At 47.8% G+C, this 22,829-nt stretch overlaps 1 protein-coding gene across 1 annotated transcript; it reads right to left on the bottom strand.

The window, feature by feature from the left end:
• Positions 1-645: 645 nt before the first annotated feature.
• On the bottom strand, positions 646-9,585 carry LOC131263582 (protein prickle-like). The gene is made up of 8 exons (XM_058265806.1): positions 8,492-9,585; positions 5,713-6,622; positions 3,207-3,320; positions 3,005-3,133; positions 2,726-2,929; positions 2,553-2,650; positions 1,335-2,482; positions 646-1,256 (listed from the first exon to the last, which is right to left on the bottom strand). The coding sequence occupies exons 1-8, from the start codon at positions 9,583-9,585 to the stop codon at positions 646-648; spliced, it is 4,308 nt and encodes a 1,435-aa protein (XP_058121789.1).
• Between the last annotated feature and the right edge of the window lie 13,244 nt (positions 9,586-22,829).

A 22,829-nucleotide genomic window follows, 5' to 3' on the forward strand; every position in this document is an offset into this window, starting at 1 on the left:
TCGACGGAAAGGAATGTAAGCAACACTAATGAACCGGGCAGTCGGCAACGCAAATGCCAAAAGTTTCAACTCAAGCCTACACTAATGGGTGAGAATACACCGGGCACGCACAACATGGATTATAAATTTCTAAACGACGAAGTGATTCCATCAGTTTTGATCAAAAACCGAAGTATTTAAACGGAAACAGCGATTGTTTACAAATTTCTACAATTCGTCGGATTTGGCGGCGCCAGACATCTGACAGTTGCCACAAGTTTACAATACCAGGCTTGAGAGGTTCAAAACAGAAACCATTGACATGTGACGATGGCTGCGTACTTTTTAAAATTTAAATCCAACCCATTTCGCGGTTTACAAAACAGCAAGTATAAATGATAAATGATACTGAGCTAATGAATAAGATTGCAAGTAACATAAGAATGGTAAAAGATAATTACACAATAAAAACTAAAATGATCTAAAGTAATATTTTCTCATTTCGATTAAATACTACTATGTGATATGCGATATATTTTATCTTAACTTTTTAGTTTAATTTAATTTATTGCTTTTAAGTTTAGCGAAGAGTTGCTCCGACAGAAGATATGTAACAATTGGAAACGGAGAGGGGACGACACAACACACTTACTCGGTTGATACTACTTACGATATGATACAATTCTTATTGTCCTTTTCATAGTGCTGGCCACCGATGCCACCGGTGGTGGCCGTCTGTAGTTGCTTTCGTTTTCGCGCACAAACCAGCGAATTGTTTGGCATGTAGTGTATACGCGTGCCTCCATACGAGGTGCGTCGAAGGGGCAGTTCATATACGTCGTCGTCCGCACTGGACGAGCTGGACGAGCAGGTCGAGCAAATGCTGCGCGTGTCGGAATCATCCACCGGCCGTTGTTGCTCCCTGTGACTTGCGTGATGCCGATGGCGATACTTGTCGGTTTCATCTTCCGCTAGCTCGTCATCATCGGAGGCATAATTCCTTTGGCTGGCAGTGTGGCGCCTTCGGCGTGGAGATCGCCTCGTCGACGAGCTACCGTGTCGATCGTGACGATCGTGGCGATCGCCTTGCTGGGATTGCGAATGATGGTGCTGTCGCCTTGACGTGGATGCACTACTCTCATATCGATCGTAATCGGTCCGTTTTTTGGAAGGCTTTGCTGACCGGTTACGCTGACCACTACTGCGCTGGCAGTGACTCTTCGAGCGGGGCAAAGAATCTTGGAAATCTCCCTCGAATCGTACCTCCTTCTTGATCACTATAAAGAAAGAAAGTGAAGGCGCAGGTAAGGATAGTTCATTGATTTTATTGCCAGAACTATTTAACTGGTACGTACCGATTGGCGGAGGCGTAGGAAGCTCCACCACCGAATGGGATGCATCCGAAGCGTTTTGGTTCTGCTCATCCGCATCGTGTCCTAACGTGACGTTTGTGCTACCCCCCATTGTCGTTGGGCTGTTGGAGCTGCTGAAGCTTGGCGATCCCACCTGCACACAGCGGTTCAACTCCGGCATTGAAGAGGTCAGTATCTGAGCTCCAACCGGAGATGATGGGGCTCCCGATTGTGTCTTGCCGGTGGTGGAATTTGTAGCCATGACTGTGGTGATCGTTTCACTACCCGTCCGTTCCGTCTGCCAGTGTTGCTCGAGACTAAGGGAAAGGTCGGTCAGGTCGAGCGGTTGCCGGCTGCGATCTTTGTGCAATAATCGGTTCAATTCTGGTGAACACTGCGGGATGCGATGACGGTTTGTATCGCCGACAACGGCTGGAACCATAAGCCGATCGCTGCTGGCGCGACTACCATGACTTTGTACTTCGTGCTCGTTGGCCGTGGCCGACTCGGTGGCAATGGTGTTGGTGGTGGTGGCAAGAGTGGCGCTGGTGTTGCCCGTAGCCGCCGACAACGACGTGGTAATGCTGGTTGCTGCTGTGTAGCAGGAAAGGGTCATCTCGTCGTTACCGTTGCCATCGGTGAAGTTCTGATCGACCCCACTCCCGACCGCCGAATGTTCTGTGTGCGATGGTGAGTCACGCCGATCATGGTGGCTTCCTTCGGGGCTCCTTAGAGGCTCGGGAGACTTTGGCAGCGATGGCGAAGAGCGGTACGCTTTGGTCGAGCCAGTGTGCTCGTATTCATGGCCGTCCTGCTGATCCTGCTGTTCGGTGTTTCTCGCGCTGCGTAAATGTCCGTGCATCAGGGCAGCTGCAGCCGGTAAGGACCCATCGGATGGTGTCGGTGGTTCTCCCTTGCTGCACGCTATTGAACAGTAAATCTCACCACGTCGCGGTAAAAACGGGCGACCCAGCAACGAACAACGGCACGTACTGCAGGCGAAACACTGATCCGTCGCGTGCCAGTGCTGGCCGTCATGGCTCATCTGACCCTGGTCTACCCCGATCGGCTCGCTACAGTAGTCACAGTACTCGGCAAACATGGCATCGAAGCAATGTAGACAGTACGGTTTGCCATCCCGCATAATGTACCTTTTATAGGAAGAATCAACAAACAACGATTAGAAAAAGCCGCATTGTGGGTAAATTATCCAGTCCCTACCTCTGTCCACCAAGCTGCTTGTCACACTCGAAGCAGGCGAAATGTTTGATATGCCACGCTCTGCCTTCTGCTTCGGTGCATTCGTCGGCCAGAATAATCTGAAAATCGAGAGAGAGGAAATGATAGAAAAATGTGCTGGTAATTGGCCACAAACATCTTTGTCCGAAACTTACCTCATCGCAAGCGGAACAGCGCGGCTTCAGCGTTTCAGCATGATGGCGTCCACAGTAGAGTCGGTTCTCCCGGTGGAAGTAGATCAGATCGACGAGCAGCTCCTTACAGACACAGCAGGCAAAGCAAGCCGGATGCCAGCAGGTGTTCGGTTCGAAGCGGGACGCAAATACCATCATGTCACCGGAGGAAGCACATTCACCGCACTGCGAAAAGAAAGGTCGATCAGATTTATTACGTTCAACGGCAGGACTTTGGTCTGGCCCGACCTATCTACTTACCCGTTCGCAAATCAACGTGGTCGTTATCTGTTTGACTGTGCCGCGTCCCAACGCTTCCCGTTTGCGCTGGGCAGAAAAGAGTTTCAACTCCTTCCGTTCCTCGTCGGTTAGCGAATGGCAATAGCGGACCTAAAATTGAACACAAGAAAGCTTCATTGTTAAGACTGCAAGGCAAGGCAAGGGGACCAACCAAACTATTCACCTCGTTATCGTGCGGTGGAAGCTGTTGGAGCAGCTGCCGAACCCGGTGCCTTTCGCCTATGCTGTTCACATACGGGACCTTATCCTCCGGGATGGCGGAGAAGTAAAGATGAACCTACAATAAACGGTTGAAGAAAAAAAAAAACGGGATTAATTAATAGGTCCAATGTACAGCATTTTATCAACAGTTAGTGTGGTTTCCAGCTACAAAAGGATAATGAAAGCTGCTCCCCGAGTGTACGAACGGACAGGAAGTTGTTGCAACGGTTCCGCTTGTCTTTTTACTCGACTCGGCCGAGGCAAACAGGACTAGATAATCGAAAAGTGATCGGGGCAAAACAGAAATAAAAACCAGGTACGAGTAAAGACCTTTCAATATTGCAGGAAGCAGACACAAATTTCAATGGAGGAAGAAGCAAGGGCCATGATGATAGACTTGATGAAGTCGGGAGTAATTTCTCGTTCCCGGCAGGGACGAAGGGAAAAACGAAGGGCAGCACGCGCATAGGTATTTGCTGCCGTTATGTGCATTTGCATTCGAATTATGCTGCTTTATCGTCGCCATGTTATGCCATGGGTCGAGACGAGCAAGCATATTTTCCATTCATTCGTGCACCCTGTCCTGCCGCCACCAGCCGCCCATTACCGCAAGTACCCGTTCTTTGGTGTTGTTTTTATTTATTAACTATTCATTTGATTTGCTCCGCCGAAGACGCTTAACACTCGGGAGGCGGGAACCGATCCTGATTGCGTGCATTCCCGCCGCCTGTTCCTACTAATCGAAACACATTCGAAATGATTAGACCAGTGTTACCGGGGCCTTTGCTGGGTTTGTCTCACGAAACCACCGAGGAAAGCGGCCTCTGTTGTTGTAATCTGTAGTGCGCGTTTGAAAAAGTTGAAACATAAATAAAGAATCGCGTGCCTTTAGCTGGTCGGTCCGCCGACTCTCGTGATTACGATCAGTTCCCGATCGAAGCTCCAAATCGGGAGCCGTTTCGGAGGTCGTTTCGCTCCGTGTCTCTCACTCGTTCGCTAGATCGGTGCGATCGATAGGTTGGTGGCCAACCCGGCACACCGGCACCGGAAGCAGGTGATATCCATTACCGAAGGGCGCGAAGGCGCAACTACCTGGCCAGTGGCACGGGGCGACAACTCTGCTTCCCCGAGGGCTGACTCCCGTGTGTGCCGAGACGGTAGCAATAACACTTATCTGACGTCTGGGTTGTAATTAGTGTGGGTCCTAGAAGGGGAGGTAGGTCTTGCAACATGCAAGATGCAAAAACTGGATTTATAATTTCCCCTCGATCCGCTCCCGCGCGCCCTCCTCCGACACACGCTAATGCACACTCCCGGAGAGGTGAATGCACCGGTCGTGCCATCGGTGTATGTGCACTTGTGAAGTAAATCCAGCGTGAAGTGTCGCAGCAACACACACTTTGGTCCGGGAGCCGTTGTGTTCCGCCGGCACAGAACACAGTTGTCCCCAACATTCGACTTCGAACGGAACATTCGATCGCGATTTTATCACGAAAGATGTTCGCTTTTTTCACGAGGGCGTAAAACGTTTGATCGGAAAAGATACAAAGAGCCGGTTCAGGAATGGCACACGGTTGGATGGAATAAAATGCGTCACCATTTAGCCAATATGGAGATAACATTCCATGGAATTGCTTCATTGCCGCCGAAGGTTCTTGATCTTTTAATTGTGCGATCGAGGTATTTATACCGGATTAAATCTTAATTTAGTGGCAATCGAGTCGATAAAACCACTCTAAGAACCTTTAGTTGAAATCGAATCGCTATTCCGATGATCCTACAGTTCTTTGCGGCGAAAGTTTCCCATCGTACCACTGTTAACTTCATCTCTTCAGGGTGTTTTCGTCGGGTAATTCCTAACTTTTTTCAGTTACTCATAATTTTACACCCCAGCAGAGTATTTATTACGTTGCCGAACTAGTTTCTTGGGTTGTATATTATTTGGTTGTTCTCCGGTCTACTTCATTCTCTTCGTCTTCCCGCTCGCGTACACTTTCTTTGTGCTATGGCGCTTTGGCGTACCATTTTCATCCGCGGCCATTGCATTGCAGTCTTCTTATTTATTATCTTCGGGGGTAAGAGTACGACCGAGTCGGTCCAAGATGGAAGGAAGGTCCTATCGAACCGCAAAGGCTGCGCGCGGCTCGAGCACGTCGCGTTTGCAGTGTGTAATTATGAAATTCCATCGGCATCGTCGAGTTCACGAGTGCGAAAACCGATCATCTTTCCCCACCATCATCATCATCATCATTGAGCGGTAGCATAAGACAGCCTTGCAGTATACAAAGCGACGTTAAGCCTACTTAGTTCAAGCGAATTTTTGTTAGAATTCAAGTGTTAATGTTTAAAAATCTTCTATCAAGTAATGTGGAGTAAGAATTATTGTCCTACATTGAGAAAGGGATGTTGTTAAGTAGTCGAGGGTTGATTTGAAAGTAAGATATGTAGGTGAAACCTTTGGAACGTACCTGATCCGGTCGTAGTCCTGGCGGAACCCAGGTGTACTCTTCAAGCGCGCAGCCACTATCGTCGTCCGATTGTGAGTAGTTATGGCCTCCCATGCCTCCTCCACCCGCTCCTCCTGCTCCTCCACCCGGTCCAGGTCCTCCGTTGACCACTGCTGCTCCAACAACACCAACCACTCCACCGTTTGCACCGCTTGGGCCTGTGCTGCCTCCAAGAGTTGGTGGACCGGCCGTACCAGGGCCGAGCAGGTGCACCGCTGCTTGCTGGGGATGCACCGGGAAGGGTGGCAATTGATGGGGGATCGAGGGTCCGATTAGCGCGGCCTGGGCCGAGGCGGGCGAGTGATACGGATGGTGGGAAGGCGGCACGATTGAAGGGTATGGTTGTTGCTGCTGGTGGTGGTGGAAGATCGCGCGGGACGAGGGAGCGCCACAAGAGGTCGTTGCGGGCGGCAATCCGTCCGGGAGCTGCTGGGACTGAGGTTGTAGCGGTGGCAGCATATAGCAGTCCGCCGAACCCGGACCGTTCGACAGGGAAAGGGTCATGCCGGCCGTTTGCTGCGAAAGGCCTCCCATTCCTCCGGGCAACGATTGTGGACCGGGTTGATGCTGGTAGTGGATGGGTTGGGGTGGTGGGGGTGGTTTTTCATCGTACAGGGGTGGCGACTGAGGACTACGCAGCGGACTTCGCCCGACATCGTACAGATAAGTTTGCTGCTGATGCTGCTGCGACTGATGATGGTGTTGATGCAGATGATGATTGTGCTGGCGATGATGATCCAGCGATTGTTGCTGATGATGCTGCAGCAGGAGCGGATGCTGCGGGTTTGTCGGGTGCGGACCCGCCAGGGGCTGCTGCATTTGAGGATGCGATTTTTGGTATGGATATGACATTTGTACTGATGAGGTCAACCTGAAACAATAAAAGAAAAACGAAAATCCAAAATAAGTATTCTGTTTTTCACAAGTTCTTCCAAACATGTTTGTTGAAAAGAATTTAAACTGTACTCTAAAGGGAACCAGAGCTTCAAACCTTCACTTTTTTACACAAAATAACCTCTCACATATTCGAAATGGTTGCTCCAACCAGTTTTACAGTATTGGTAAGTTGGTGGATAATTATTTCATCACTGATTCAATCCGAAATCGATTGCTGATAGCCGGAGTCCCGTTTATCCCGTCATGTAACATTTTGCAACCTCGATTCCAAATCCAATTATATCCTTTGCGTCCAATAAAAAAAAACAATCCAAAATTCCTGTTGGATTGAACGATCAGGAACATGTCGATAAAAATACCTTCTTTAACGCTAATTGTCTTCTCAATTAAGAAATCGGCACTGCACATATGAGGGTTTGACGAAATCCGGATTCCACCGTAACCCTACAACACTCCACTGCGTGCTAAAGCCGAAAAAGGGCAATTTCACACACATCAAACCGAGTATTCAATTCAACTCAGCTGTGGATTTTCGATGGAACTCGATTGTAAAACGTGAATGCCGTCCGGGCCTGGTCCGCGAGCCTTTCACTGCACGGAATAAACCGTTTCGCAACTCCTCAGGCGCTCACTTTAATTAAATTCGAGCGTCAGGAAATTAAAAGCCATACGGTTAAGACGGAATATCGTAGGTCTCTGCCGGCGGCGCCTTACCTTGATCGTGAGGTTTACGACGAGTTTCGGCGAGGTTTCTCAAGGACCAGGACGCCACCTCTACGAACGTTACTCGATTTCGAATTGATTACCTATGGTTCGGTGGAGTTGTTTTTCGTTGGTGTGTGACTCATCTTCTTTGTTGCCGATGTTGTTGGAACCTAACGAGGTGCAAATGACCTGCAAACCTTGACAGTTTAACATAATTTGGAATCACAAACTTAAGTCTGTTCTTGAAAGAAACCCAAAACATTCTCAGTGAAGATGGTCAAAACAAACTGAGATTAAAAGACTTTCTTCCTGTGTTTAACCACAACACTTATGGGGGATAAAGATTCGTGTCCGAACAGACAAATTACATGACGTTTATTTTCATTTGTAGGACAATTTAATGTTACCCATACATATCGATGATTCCAATCTTACAAAACTACGGAGCAAAAATCCAACGAATCGAAAGAAACGGTGAAGAGAATAAAGCAAAACCAAACGAACGGTGCAGTCTCACAACATTAAATTGGTCAATTTTCTCCCCGATTTTGAATATTCTCCTTTTCGGCCAGTATCACTTTTTTTTCTGCCCCTCAAACGAAGAAAAGCGCGAAACGAAAACAATGCACCGCAGGTTGTGGATTGCGCGGGAAACGGAGACAGAAAATTTAAATTTTTCGTAATCACCATCATTTACTCCCGGGGAGAACAGAACTCGTGGAGAACTGCCTTTTGCGCAACCCCGAAACGCACCGCGTGTGAACGGAACTCTTGTAATTTCACCGTGGAAACGCGCGATATTGCGAAGGAAAAATAATTTGCCACCAGGGGAAAGGGCACAGCATTGCTAAAAAAATGTTGCCAGGGGTTGTGTGAGATGTCTTTAATGATTTTCTTCGGGCAATGCAGTGCGCCAGAATTAACCTCCCTCCGATGTCATTTGCATGTACCCAACGAAATTCGCAACACCCACGGGTTGTCCCGGGGTTGGGGAAAATCCGGAACATTTCCCTCCGTTTGTTTTTCCAGTTTCGATTCCACGTAGCATGGAGTCTTTCTCCTGCCGCGCGATGTTCATTAGTTTCGTTCCCGGGAGTCGCCCGTCGTGGTTGGAAAATGACCACAAATATTTACTCACTCATTGTTGTGCGGACCGGCGGTTCGGGTCCCGTTGGAAGCTGGCGTGCTGGCTGCTAACGACCCGGTTCCTCTTTCTCCTGCTCCTCCAGGTCCACTTCCACCGGTCGTGGAGGTATTGGGTGGAGAACGACGTGCCGGGAGGTTCGGAAACGACGTCATCGTCGACGACGACGTGGATGATGATGATGGATTGCTGGCGGCACTAATTTGTTGTTGCTGGTGGTGCTGGTGGTGGCTGGTGGCCAAGGTACCGTTGAAGGGAAGTTCCCCCCGGGAGCTTGCGTCGTCGCCGTCCGGTTGGTCAAAGTTAAGCAAACGTAACTCCTCTCCACTCAGATGGAAGGTTCGTCTCATGCCGGGCCGATGGCATTCCAGACGATGGTGCTGCTGCTGCTGTTGCTGTTGTTGCTGCTGCTGGTCATCATGTTCGTTCTGTGGCGACGGTTGACGCGCGTCCACGTTGATGCCACTGTCCGAGCGTTGCTCGTCCGCTTCCACCTCCTCCAGCAGCTCGCCCTCGATCGACGGCGCGTTACCCAAAAGGAACGATTCGTCCAGCACGGTGACGCGCTTCCGCAGGATTCCCGTCACCGGTGCGGCCGCCGGTGATGGTTGGCGGCGGTCGCCCGGGGACGCCATCACCGAGCAGGGCATGGCCAGGTTGGAGCGTGAGGATGCCGACTTTATGACCGGCGACCCTTTGCGGAATCGAAATCCATCATCCGGGAGCACCGAGGACGACGGCGGTGGGACTGGTCGATAATGGGCGGACGGTGTTTGTTTTTTCGTCGGCAAGCCATCCCCTCGCCCACCGGTAGCACCACCACCACCACCCTCCGCGGTGACGGCCATCTGTTTTGCGCTCGCCGCTGCCAGACGCTCCGAGGCGGCTTTGCCGTAGATTTGGCGATAATACTTCTCCTGATTGCCTCCGTACAGAAAGCACACCTTCCACCACTGCTTGGTGAGGGCGGTGCCGCTTCCTCCCACACCACCACCACCACCACCACCGCCGTTTGCATTGTTACTGCTTGCAGACGCCCTCGCACCGCTTGGCGACGCTTTCGTCGGGCTTTCGCCGCCGGCTGTCATTCTTCGATCTTCGCCACTAAAAACACCGAAACTCGAGCAAGGGGTTTGGATGTAAACACTCAGGAAATCATCACGCTTTTAGAGGATTTTCCCACCACGCGCGATTCCAGTTGCACTCGGCGTTTGTCTCTCGGGGTTCGTCGCTTCGCCACCTCGACGAAGTCTATCGTTTGAGAGTTTCGTTTCTGTATCTTCTACACACACACAGACACCCGCGTATGATTCTGTTTATCGTTCAACTTTCGTTCTAGCTGCAGGATACAAACGATGGTGTTTTAAATTCCATTAGCGACGCCACAAGGAAATGTAGAATTTAATGGAGGATCGTGATCGTCTTCGTTAAAAGTGTTGTGTGCGCCGCATGTTTGTTTACGTGTGCGTGGGGGTTTTTTGCCTCTGAAACATTTCGATTCCGGTAACGTTTGATATTTTTCGATGGTAGTAACGAAACAAGCAACGGACAAGCAAATAAAAATCCATCCACCCCTTCCTTCGTACGTATTTGAATCTTTATCATCAATCATCCCGAAAAGAGCCGCACGATTCTCTTGCCCTCAAGAGCGACGCCATTAGGGGAGGTAGAGAGAAGCAACGAAACACGCAACCCTGACGATTCGGGGGACCGAAAATTTGTACAACAAATCACGAGCTTTTATGTACGATCTTAAACGAACAGAACCCTTGTTTGAGCAATCGCGAACATCGCGGAGATATAACTCAAACGATTATGCCGGCCCGAGCGATTACAGCAACCTGCGCCGCGCGTATGCTAATTGGTAGTGGAAGACGGGAGAGCTTTTACGTCGAGCTGAAGATTCCTCCACCCGATCGAAGTGCGATGGAATTTCTTCCAACCGAAGCTCCAAGCCAGCCGACAGTTGGCATGCGTTCGATTCTTTCGGGGGCTCTCGAGCGCTGCGTTGGCTCACTTAAAAGGCTCTTCACAAAGCTCTCTGATTTACATATTGCCCCCGATTGGACGCCATTTGTAGTCCCGGTAGCACTAAATCGGCTGCGATAAAGAATGATGGTGGCGGTCGTGGTTCCACGGGCGAAGAATGTGACGTCGTTCGCCTTCCCTTCGGCGATCGTCCCCTCGCTTCCTCGACCACCATCAACGAACAAAGATACAAATTAAGATCGAGCCATAAAACAGCTCGTAAAGCCCCCACCAGCCATCGCTGCTTCTTCGAAGCGATCTCCAGCGGGAATATGTCTTCGATTCCCGTCGAGTCCCGAAGAAGGAATCGTCGATCCTCTTCGATCCGTGGTCGTGTTCCAATGACGGGAGACGACTGTGTGGTTTTAATTGATCTCCCTCTCGCATTGAGTGAAGTCCAAACTGGCACCAGCGAAACATTCCATCCGTCGGGAAGAACGCGATCGGTGGGCGATTTGATGTCTGTGTTCCAGCTATCCACGCCTCTATTTGTATACCTATCCGCCATACCGCTTTTTTCCTAGCTTTCTCAGCAATATAAAATGCAAATTGTATGTTTATAACCAAAAGAAAAAAACAAACTAGTCTCCTACGAGCGAAGAGGTTGTAAAAGTACGTCCACCTATTCCCGTTCCATTCCACACTGCTAACCATGTATCCGAAACTAATATCGCTCGTAATGAGCTGCAAACAAGCTGTTTGCTCGTGGAGACAGTTTATTTGAATGCCCATTTTACGCATTACTTTTATCCGCCAGCTTTATGCAGCGTCGCGATGAACGTTTTCCGTTTTAGAGTCGATTACTTCCACACTTTTCCACTTCACTACCTTTAACCTTCTGGTTCGTCGCTCAAGCAGCAAATACACTCTAATCTTTCATCCTCAAAATGGGGCTTGTTAGCCAAGGAGACTAACACAACTGTGTCGCATAATTCCGATCAAGCAAAGGTCAGTATTTTTCCTGCAATAAATGGCCGGATGTGAATATGGAATGGTGTTTTTGTTTCTCTCTGTTATCGAACCATAATCCGACCGTAACGCAATGTGGGGTTATGCAAGCTTCCTTTTGCATCTTTCAGATTTGTCAAACACCAAACGTATTAAAAAACTAAAAATCTTGACCTTTCAAAGTATGGCCATGTGCATTTTCTATGTCTCCGACATGGTTTTTGGGCTGTCGACTAAATCGAAATTAATTTCGAAGAGCCAAGTCGTTACGGCGATACAATCAAAATGGATGCATTCAAAACAACGTCATTAATATTTCGAAGTTCAGTTTATTAATCGATTCGAAAAACTAGTTTTTCGCATTACCAATCACTGAATCGGATTAGTTCGAGGTGTTATCGAAAGAGTTGTACAATAAAGGAATCACCACGGTACCATTGAAAGCATCATACTTTTATAATTTTTTCATGCTTGTTCTTCCATCTACTTTTATCGATTGTAGCGAAGCTTCACCTATTTTTCATCTCTGCAGACGGGATGCTGCGAGATCAATCAATTGATCAACCGCAAAAAAAGCAGTTCCATCTATGGCCGGGCGAAGAACGAGCGTTCGCCGTGCAAACGATTCTCATTGGTAAACGCTTGAAAGTGAATGACGGTGCGGTTTCCCTTCTCAATCTTCCATTATTTCGGGGTGTCAGCATCAAAAGATGACGTTTCTTCTATCTAACAACATATAAGAGATTAAACCGGAAAAAGGAATAGCCTTCAGTGCTGGTGATAACTGGTAGAAGGCCAACCAAACCACTCCGTTTGACCCGTGAAGGTTTTTTTGACAGCTCGACAGACGAAATGAACGGTTCACGGACGGCGAGTTCGAAACCAAAAACGGCGAATGGCAAAGCCCTTCCACAGACAGACCAATGATTGATACTGAGGCGAAACACTAAAATGTAGCTACATTCATATGTAAATAACTTAACTGTGGGACTTCCACTAGCCACAAGTCACGAATGATTGAGCTTCGCCTAAGTTTTTACTAAATGGAGCCATAAAACGGGTGTATTTTAAATCAAACAAGCGCCGGAAATGTAACTGGCTGCCGGTTGCCTGCTTTCCTCGTTGGGAGAAAACATAGTTTTCGCCAAGATAAATGATGGTCCCGGAGGTTTTCCGGTTAAAAAAGTCGGCCTGCATATTTTTAGCCGGTTGGACTTTCTTTCGAAACAATCATCCATCAGCGGCGCCACCAACTCGAAGGTGGCTGCTTCATTAGGCTTTCACTCAACAAAACTGAAACCAAAAAGATTCTCTCCAACGAATCCCCCTCCTTTCTTCGGCCCAATTTCCTCCCCCTTTTGGTTTGGAGAAGACCTTCTGCCTTCCGGGCATAAAGTTTACTTTTCTTCAAGTTCACGCAAAACCATTCCCAGACTCGCGAACGGAAGCCGTTAGCGAGTTAGCTTTTTGCTCTTTTGATATTTGTTCAAATAAGCTTCCATTTTATATCGGCTTTCGTTCGATCTTCTCGTCGTTGGAGTGGAGGAGTTTTTCACCCCAGGTTGTTTCCCAGGCCTTCGGGTTGTCTTTCTCACAGCAAATTCGGCGAAATGTTAAACCTCCCATGTGTGTGTGTAATTTTGATTTGTGGCGCACTACTAAAATCCGTTGGGGGTCGAAAAAGTGAAAGTAAAGGCTCTTCCTGTGGACGGGTTGGAGGTTGGGGAGCCGATTGGAGAGCTTACAAAAATCAATTCGTTACACTAAACAGCAAAGTAACGTTCATTAAAACGACTCCACCGAACTTTGTCCACCTAAATTTAGCGAGGTGTTGGGAAAAAATGTGTGAAGGCACACGTTTTTGCCAAGCTCGGTGCGTTAATGTCACAAACCTTTAAAAGGTTACTGTGAACTAATCTTTTTAAAATTATACCCTTAGTTCATGAATCGCATACTGGGTAAAGGCTTTGTTATCCATCATCGGAAGGCGTTTGGAAAAACATAATTCAAAACCAACTTCATTTCGACGGACTTTTTAATAACACTCCTCTCGAACTCACTGCGTTCTTACCTTCTCCGAACATTATCTTATCTTTCTTCAAAGGTCATCAAATTACAATCATTGACCTCCGTCTACGCCTTCTCGTTTCCGTTTTCTTCCACGCGCGCTGAAGAACAAACCAGTCAATCTGGTGGTTTGGTGCTTCGTTCGTGCTCCAACAGCACCCCCGCAAGCCAATCAGTCAAAGCTTTTAGCTGGAGTTTTTAGATGCTCATAAATTCGATTGGAAATTGATTGGGTGGTTGGAGCTGGAACTATGGCTTCGGTTAATAGGATGGCCTGACCTTCGCCGCTTGCAGAAGAGCCTCCCAGAAGGTCCGAGGAGGCATTCGTTCTCGCTCGCGATTGGGAAGAATTTGATTATCATGTTCCGTTAGACACTGGTTTGTCTAGTCAGCACCCAACCACCAAACCTTTAAACTAGCAAGACCTTTTTCCACAGCCCCTACACAGCCCTTTTCCCACCTTGAGTTATGATTTAGCCAATCATCCCCGAGCCGCTTCCCCTTCTTCCTCGTCAACCACCAATTCGCCATCTTATAAATTTCAATTTATTCGAACACGCTCGTAAAACAAGGCCGCGCGAGATTGTGCGTTGCGGGCTGCTGCGGGATTCCGTTCTGTGGGTTCGTAATTTAGCACCAAAGCGCTAGAACATGCCCGAAGGAATCCGCCAATGTTTCGCATGCACGCGAAAGTGCTATCAATATGCTGCTTCGTTCGGATCTTAACGATCTTGCCCATCGCTCGCAAACGGGTTCGTTATCGATCATTGCCACAACCACAGCAGAAGAGCACGGCCTCGCGCCAGACGTTTAATGTTACACAAATCTCTACGCCTGTGTGGATCTTATCGCCGATCGAAACGATCATCATTGGGTTACGAATCATTTGCATTTGCTAATCAACGGGTTTTAAATGCGAAAAATCGTTCGACGATGTTCTTGAAATGTAGATGCTTTTAGCGAAGCATAGCTTTCTTTTCGTCCAGAGAGTATCTTCTCAAAATTATTTACATTCTTAAATGTCTAATTCGGATTTGCCTTGGCTGGGTTTTATACTGATCATCGGAATACATTTCCTCAAACTTTAGTTTACGCACTCTGCTTTCATTGTCCACACCGTGAAATTGTTTCCACATCTTTTGGGGTGAAAAAACCTCCTACCTTCCAGGACTACCCCCCTTCCCTTCCTTCTCACATGTATTTATGAAGTGGAGCATTTTTCCCGCGGCCATAAATTGAATTATACAAGCCACGGTTTGTTGAGTTCCTTTCCGTCAAAGTGGCCGTCCTATCTGTCGTAAAAAAGTGTTGCAAAATGAACCACGACACTTTGCGAAGCGTTGGAAGATGGAAGAAGGTGCCCGCCACTCGGATGGGTGTTAAAGCAATTTCATTTCAACCGCGTGCCTTACCGAGAGACCTGTTGGATAACATGGCAGTTAAACACGCCTAACTGGATGTTATCTTCCTTTTGTCTGGCTCATATTTTAGGAAACACTTCCGGGCTGTGGAATGCCGCTGCAAGCACCTGATCGGAAATCCGAGACTAGGGTGGATTCAGGTGGGAAAAGGAGGGGGGAGGAAACATCGGCCAAGCATGCGGAATGCGCGCCCTATCGCACTAACAATCAAATAAAAACCGAAACTGACGGACCGATAAGAGGCGGCGGACCGTCGTAAGTCATCGTAAAACGAGAAAAATGCGCTTTAAAGCACTCTTCAGAATGTGGGAATGGCGATAAAAAGGTGCGCCAGAGAAGAAATCAACTCCAAAGCAAAGACAAACGCCGAAAAAAGGGGGGAAACTTTGCGCCGAAAATCGTAACGAGGGATGGGGTTCATCTAGCCAAATTCGATACATGCGAAGCCGCACTCCGCTGGGAAAAACGAAAGTTTCTTTTGGAACTCTTGAAGACCACCCTCCCCTTTATCCCTCCCTTCTCACCCTGTTCGTTAACGAGTAAATGGAAATTGCTCACCGCCGCATAGCAGGACACAAGTAGTTTGCGTTTATAGTGTAGCGTGAAAGTTTAACGATTTTCGTTAATTAAATCCTTTGGTGACGTAAGAATACCCGGAAAGGAAGGATGAAGATCGGTTAATTGGTTAAGTAAAAAACCTTTCTTGACTCTACGTAAAGTACGCCTTGTGCCAGGCGGAATGTGTGAAAATAAAACAGTGTCTCCAGACGTACGCCTTTCGTGTCGGTTGTTTGACACACAATTTTACGGCTCAAAGAAGCTACCAGCTCTGCTCCCTACCCAGCGTTCCTACCGTTCCCCGTCAGGAGGATCGGTGTGAAAAATTACATACGAACAAACTATTTCACACCTTTCGCTGAGAGAGATCGATCATCTCGTTAAGCTCGTGGCGATGGGGTGGAACAGAAGAAGGAACGAGGTAAAGGGACTCTACACACGTCTCTATCATCTGAAAATATCGCACCTTTCCGCGAGATAGACGACGGCTCAAACATCCGCGTCGTACACGTTCCAACCGGTTGTCGGTTTCATGTACGAATGGTTTGTCCATTTTTGACCATGTTTACTACGCGAGCGAATAAGGCACGAAACAGCTGTTATCTTAATTGATTTACTTACGCTACCACTTTGGAATGGTAGTCCGTTCACAAATGGCATGTAAAATTTAAGATCAGACATTCGATTTGTAACAGTGATATTCAATTTAAAACTCGACCTCATACAAGTGAAATACCTCCAGGCATTGGCATCGTGTAGCTGTTTTCCTCGGGAGGCAATCATTTCTCGTTTTATTTGTGGATCCCATCATGTCACTGTTTGATATATTGAGCCTTTAAACCGACTCCCCTTTCTTTTAATTGCTTCCGCTGCGAAGTTCGATGCGAACTCCCGCCGGAACAATAAATTCAAGTTCATGTGCAGCCCCCATCAGCATTACTCCATTTCTCACGCCAATTCTGCTCGCATGCCAAACACTCTTTAACAGCGGCCCGGATTTGGCACAGCATCAGCCAACAACTAGCTGCGCCGACCATAAAAAAACGGGGGATGGATAAATCACATTAGAAACGGCAAAGTGCACCAATGGAGCGCCGAACGGACCGAACGGTTGGGCGAAACTCAAAAATAGATGTTCAAGGGGATCCGCGCGCGCACACACATAATGCCCCCCCCCCCCCCCCCATTCAAGATGAACACGTTCACACATCCCGTAGCCATACACACGCCGAATTGGAAACACGCCGTTTTATTGCGCCCATCATGAGTCCGCGATTTCAACATTAGGCAGAGAGGAGGAAAGGAAGAGTGCCTGCCCGCTCTTCCTCTTCGGGATATTCCTATGTGTCGACACCTTTACCTCCGCTTCGCCACGAGGATACGCTATGAAACATTGATGAGCAGCAGAAAATTAAAATCCGGCTAATTGGAAAACAAAATGCGGTTAATCATCCCCACAACGCCGTCGAAAAGGTGGGGCGCTTTTGCGTTTCGTCCTATGCTAACGCGTCGATGTTGTGGAAGCACAAGCACAGACGAGATCGGTTCTAGCTCCGAAACGTATCGAAACGAAATACGGGCGTTTTTTTGCCTCGAAAGGGTGTCTAGTTGAGCTCGACCTAATCCAATTCCTTCAACCTTCTGTCATAAACGGTTTATCGAACTATAAAACAAGAAAAAGACTTTTGCGTTATCATGCGTTGTTCGTAAAAGCAAATGGTGAACATTCCAATTCGCTAAAATAACGAAAAGAAACGAAAGACTTGAAAGACAAATTTAAGCGACGAACCTCATGTTTCAAAATAACGGTTGATGGATAGGCTCAGCATAACTATACAGAATGTAACTATTATTATAGCTCAGTTGGAGTGACATCGAAATTCTTTATGGTACGATGTGCTTCGAAAATGTATTCCAAATCTCCCACTGCGAGTTTTTTTTTCATTTTCCCAACGAATTCACTACGAAATGAGCTGCAGGGTGCGTGGAGTGTGATTGATTCACATGAAAAAGAAAGACCCCCACCGAAGATTCGATCGTGGTAGTAGAAACTGCTAAACCTTTGCGATAAGCAATAGACGCAGTTTTTTGTCCGTTTGGTTTTCTCTCCCGATTAAAAAGAATACATTTTCTCAACGCCGTTCAAAGGTCCGCACAGTTTTCTTGTCAATGGAGCCGGAGAAAGAAAAACGAGGCCACCTGTCTTTGGGTAGAGGGGGAAGGAAGGAAAAAAACCTGACCCCCCTGGGCTTATGTTATTCAATCAAACCTGTCCGAATCGAGTTTAATCGATTTTCGATGCTTTGGGAATGAAAAGGCGCCACCGAGGGCTTTCATTTAATCGGTTCATTAATGTGAGACTGCGTTCTCTAATACGTTCACCACGGGACAGCGTACGCTATACGGCTTTCCCGGGAGACTTTCCAGCCACCAAAGAGGATCAAACTGTGACAAGATTGGAGTTCGTGCAGATGCACCAAAAAATCGTCAAAGAGCAAATATTGTGCGAAGCATATGAACATGTTTTTGTTTTCCATATTTTTGGAGGTGCCACTTTTCGTAACCAAGCGAGATTTTTTCAACAAATCATCGTTGCGTTGTGTGACCTTTTGTTTTCAAACAGCCGTATGATGAAAAGGAGACAAAAGTAAGCCTTTACGATCGGCCGCAGCAACGTTGAAGAATGGTGAACTAATAGCGTACGGTGGTAAAACAATAATCTATCGCAACTTGAAAAACAAAAAAAACACACCCAGGCCTAGAAAACCAACCTCCAACTGGATGGCATTCCAAAGATCCGGTGCTTCTTCGATTTCTCTCGCTCCCTTTTGTCGCTGCCGGTCGCGATTTCATTTTTATTGATTTACAATCCAGCGGCAACCAGTCTTGTGCGTTTGGGTTCGCACGGCCCGATGCCTGTGCAAGAGAAAAAGGCACACAGGCACAGCAGAAACCCATCGATCCTGTCATTTTCCGACGCGCAAGACAAAGGGCGCAAAACATCGCCCAGTCTCGCGCGCCCTTCCTCGGCCTATAATTAAAGTCGCCCATGCGTGCGTCTCAGGAAGCTCGGTCGGCGGGAAAGTTGAGAGAGCTGCTGCGTCGCGACCTCTTTTACCCCGACTCCAGGAGCAGGTGACCTCCCCCCCCTGAGGCGGGTTCAGGTGGCCGATGATTGGTGGTCGGCTGGCGATGGGTGAAAAAAGATGATGGATGAACATGAACACAGCGCACGAAACGCCGCACGGACACGGGGAATAGGTCAGGCTCAAGCAGCAAACCAGTTTTATATTGTTCGCTTTTCCCGCAAACGCAGGTTGCCACTGATGTTGTGTAATTTAAATAATTTGTCATCCCCGCCGTTTTGCATATTCGAAAAAATGGAGGCCCATCGGAGGCTCCATTTTCTTTACCAACGCACGGCGCGGTAAACATTGCTGAACTGAAACTGACCATTGCAAACAACACGGGTGAAGATGATTACTCAAAATTGTGCTATTCTAATTATCCCGCCAGTGAGCTTCTTCTCGAGCTCCTCAACCTTCAACCGCGGCTAATCTACGTTCCACTTTCCCGAGTGTGTGTGTGTGCCTTCCGCTCCATCCCGAATGCATCCATGTTACCCGCCCGGGTCTTGAGTCCCAAAAACACACTGCCCTCTGTGTGTCCGCGGTTCGGATCATCCCGGCTGGATTGGTGTGCTTTTTCCGCCACCCTTCTTCTTCCCTTCTACCTCCATTTTCCGTGCCGCAATTGCTGTGAATTAAGCGCGCGCCGGAAAATTGAGCTCACAACAATCAACACGAATGCGAGCCGGGTTTCATGAATGTGTTCGCTTTCCCATCATACGCTAATCACTCCCGCACGGGAAGAGATGCAGATTTTCCGTTCCTGTGGCTGTTCAGCGAGTTTCATTCACCACCCGGCTTGTCTTGGCTTTGTTGTCCAGCCAAAAAACACAAAAAACCAGAAGCTACTGGTCAGCGAAAAACCCCCCTCAAATTTAGCGCAGCAATAACAACGCCACCGGTTTGCTCAGCATGAAAGCAGAAATTAAATGACAGTGAGCGCCAAACGGCAGGAGATTTCGGGCCGGCATTAAGTGGCCGGCATAATTGGATGCGTGTGAATTTTCCCCCGTCGCATCGAGCGAATGACTTTTACCGAACATAATAAGCCCGCTCGTTTTGGTGCACATCCTCGCGTATGCAAAAGGTCAAAAGGTTAATCAGCTACCTTCGGTAGCCCCTTTTGTCGCTACTGAATGTGTGCGTTGGTTTTTGAAAAGAACTGCATAATTTGGCGACCATTTCTGTTACATCATTTTGGACCCGACGTTGCTCGGCGAGAATAATGGAAGAAGGAGAAAAATTGGCCTCCAGGCGTTTCGAAGATGAATTTGGTGGATTTTTCCACCCCACAATGGCTTTCGGTTCGATTTTGAATGATGACTCTTAGCTTTCGGCCACAACAGTTTCTCCTTCTCTGACTGCAATTAAGGGTCTCAATCAGAGTTTCTCTTTTTAAAGTCGCCCGGGAGAACGGTTCAGGCGTGATAAATGTATCGTTAAAAATGTGTTCATGTCTGGCAAAAGGAGCTGGTGCCGCTTCGAACTTTTACGGCAGAACCGTATTCAACGTAGCTCCCGAAAAATCGGCCAATTATTACTGCACCCAAAATGAGAACTCCAGCCACCGCTAGAGGCTAGAGGGCAGAAACGAACATACTTTTCGTGATGGTATCTTTGGAAGGGAGATGTATTTTTACAGCCACAGTGAGATGAAGGCTATCAAATCGGAACGAGCAATTTAAAGTTCGGTCCACGAGGCAGCCCTAGGCCAAAATGCAATCATTTCCAAAAAGTGAGTCTTTTAAGAGTTGGTTGCATCAAAAACAAATTCCAAACGAGTTGAGAAGATACACAACCTAATAATCTCAGCAGGCCTGGCAAAAAATGGAGCTAAATGCTTTCGTCCAGAATTCTTCCCCAGTCGCAATAGCGATCCTCAAGGGGCAAACAAATACACAGCAAGAGACTCCATCGATACGGTGCCCCGTAGCAACGAGGAACAAATTATAAGTCAAAGCAAATAGCGACCACTTCATCCAGCATCATCCTAGCAAACGCTGCGTCGTCTTGGCAGCTTGCTTTGCATTCGGTGGCTTTTCCCCTCCATCTGTGCCGTTCTGTTTTCCCATTTTGGATCCGTAGGCATCGCTCGGGACGATACTTTTCTTTCTTCCTTCTTAGCGAACCGTGCTTCGTGCAAACGAACCACAGCGCGCCCTAAGAAAACTTTAAGGTTCGTCGCCGTGCGCTGCGTTGAAGTCCATTGATTCTGTGGTCGTTCGCAGCCAACTGCGATGGCGCAGGAGAGCAACAGCAGGAATGAAAAACCGTTGAACAAAACGCCCTTTGCCCGCGAGCTCGACTTCATCGGCTGCTCCCGGTCGGTTTGGCTGCCGACTCCTGGAACACTGGGCTGAAAGCAAGTGCATGGCATCGCCCGTCATGTGCAACCGATGCCCCGATGTGTGTGTGTGTTTGTGTTTGTGTACCAATAACAGCACGGGGACTGCACTTGCCCCTGCACGAAAGGTGGTTTGTCTTCTCGCCGGTTCTTTACACCGTTCCGTCCTTTCGTACAGTGGTCCTTCTGATTCTTGGCTTTCCAGGGAAACCGGGTTCGCTTCACCCCGAGGGGTTTCAATATTATTTTAATGATCCGCAGCGCGTACGCAGAGGAGCAGCAGCACGTCACGCAAACATAGCAAGCCACTTAAAAGCGACGAACGATGGAGAATAAAAAGAAAACCTACACAAACATTCCGCCCCGAGCCTCGGCCACAATTCTGGCCGCGTCTCGAGTGCATTAATGCACTGCATCAAAGTGAGAAAAACAAAAACACCACCAGAGTGAGAATGCAAACGCATCGCGGTGTTCTGAAGCGCAGAATGCACACATCGGTGGCAATGGAACACACTTTTCCGCGCCATTTATTTGCAGTTCCGTACTCTTCTTGGGTGCTTGCTGGTATGTTTATAATCAGTTGATTCCTCTTTTCGAGATTATGGCCGGGAGAAACGTTGACAACGGACAAAGTGTTTCAAGATCAACGCAAAGCAAGTTCCTGTAGTTCTTTAACATTTTCCTACCGCCATCGAGATGAGACTCCAGACTCCGAGGGGTGATGTTTTCACACATTCTAGAAGCAGTGTCCGGGAAAACACTCGCGCCATAGGGAACCATTCCTCCTTTCTGCACGGTAGCAATGGAAACAATTCGTTGTTTCTTCCGGCTGCGTTTGTTCTCGCGCATGAAATCCGTGCACTCCGTCGGCTTACATTTATTACAATCCGTCGGTCCCTGGAGGGGCTGCGAGCTGCGTGCGTAACGATTACAAATTGCCTCTAACGAAGTCAGCGATTACTTCATGCGCAGCAGCGTGCGAGTAAGTTTCCCTGCTTTCCCACACACAAGTGCAATGCAGCGGGAGGGAAAACGTTGTTAAACTCATTCCCGCATACACCTGTTGGACGTCCCCTTTATCGCTCGCTGCGCTCATTTTCCTCCCCAAAGACGCGTTTTTATTGTGTTTCATGTTCTACCACAAAGCAGGTTCCAGAACGGAAAGAACACCCATCCCCTCACACACAGTACCGGGACCATGTGTCCGGTTATAAGCCTTGTCGACGGAAGAAAAATGCTTTTTCATCCAATCTGATTACTATGGCTGGTGGGATGAAAAACGAACCCTTTTTCTCATTCCTCGACTCGGTTTGGTGCTTTTAATCGAACGTTATCTTTGAACAAATTTGCTTTATGTTTATTAATTCGTTGTGAAACGAGCAAATGATTTGTTGAGCTTGATAAAATAACATTGAAAAACACATGTGAATGCATTCTAAATTATGTATGTTTGTTTTCCAATGTTTAAGAGTTTAGTCCTGATTTCATTCGAAACCGCAACGAAACCATTTCAAATATTGTCCTTTTTTGCAACAGGTTAATCAGGTTAAGGAAAATCGCCGTTTCGGCTAGAAATAACGCAAAAAAAAAATGCTCCCATTTCGAATTCCCAACACAATCTCTCATCCATCCATCATCCAGGCAACGGGAATCTCGCTGGTTTCGTTTCATATCATAAAGATCAATCAAGACAGCGCGCTGTGTTAGCGATTAGCGACTGGAGCTGGCCTAGCATAAAAATTCGCACCACTAATCATCCGGGCATAACGCGTGTCGTCACGAGATGACAAACAGGGAGAAGCGGGAGGCGAACACGCAGGAGCGTTGTATATGACCTC

Source organism: Anopheles coustani, chromosome 2 (assembly GCF_943734705.1).
Source record: "Anopheles coustani chromosome 2, idAnoCousDA_361_x.2, whole genome shotgun sequence".
In the NCBI taxonomy this organism is placed as follows: Eukaryota; Metazoa; Arthropoda; class Insecta; order Diptera; family Culicidae; genus Anopheles; species Anopheles coustani.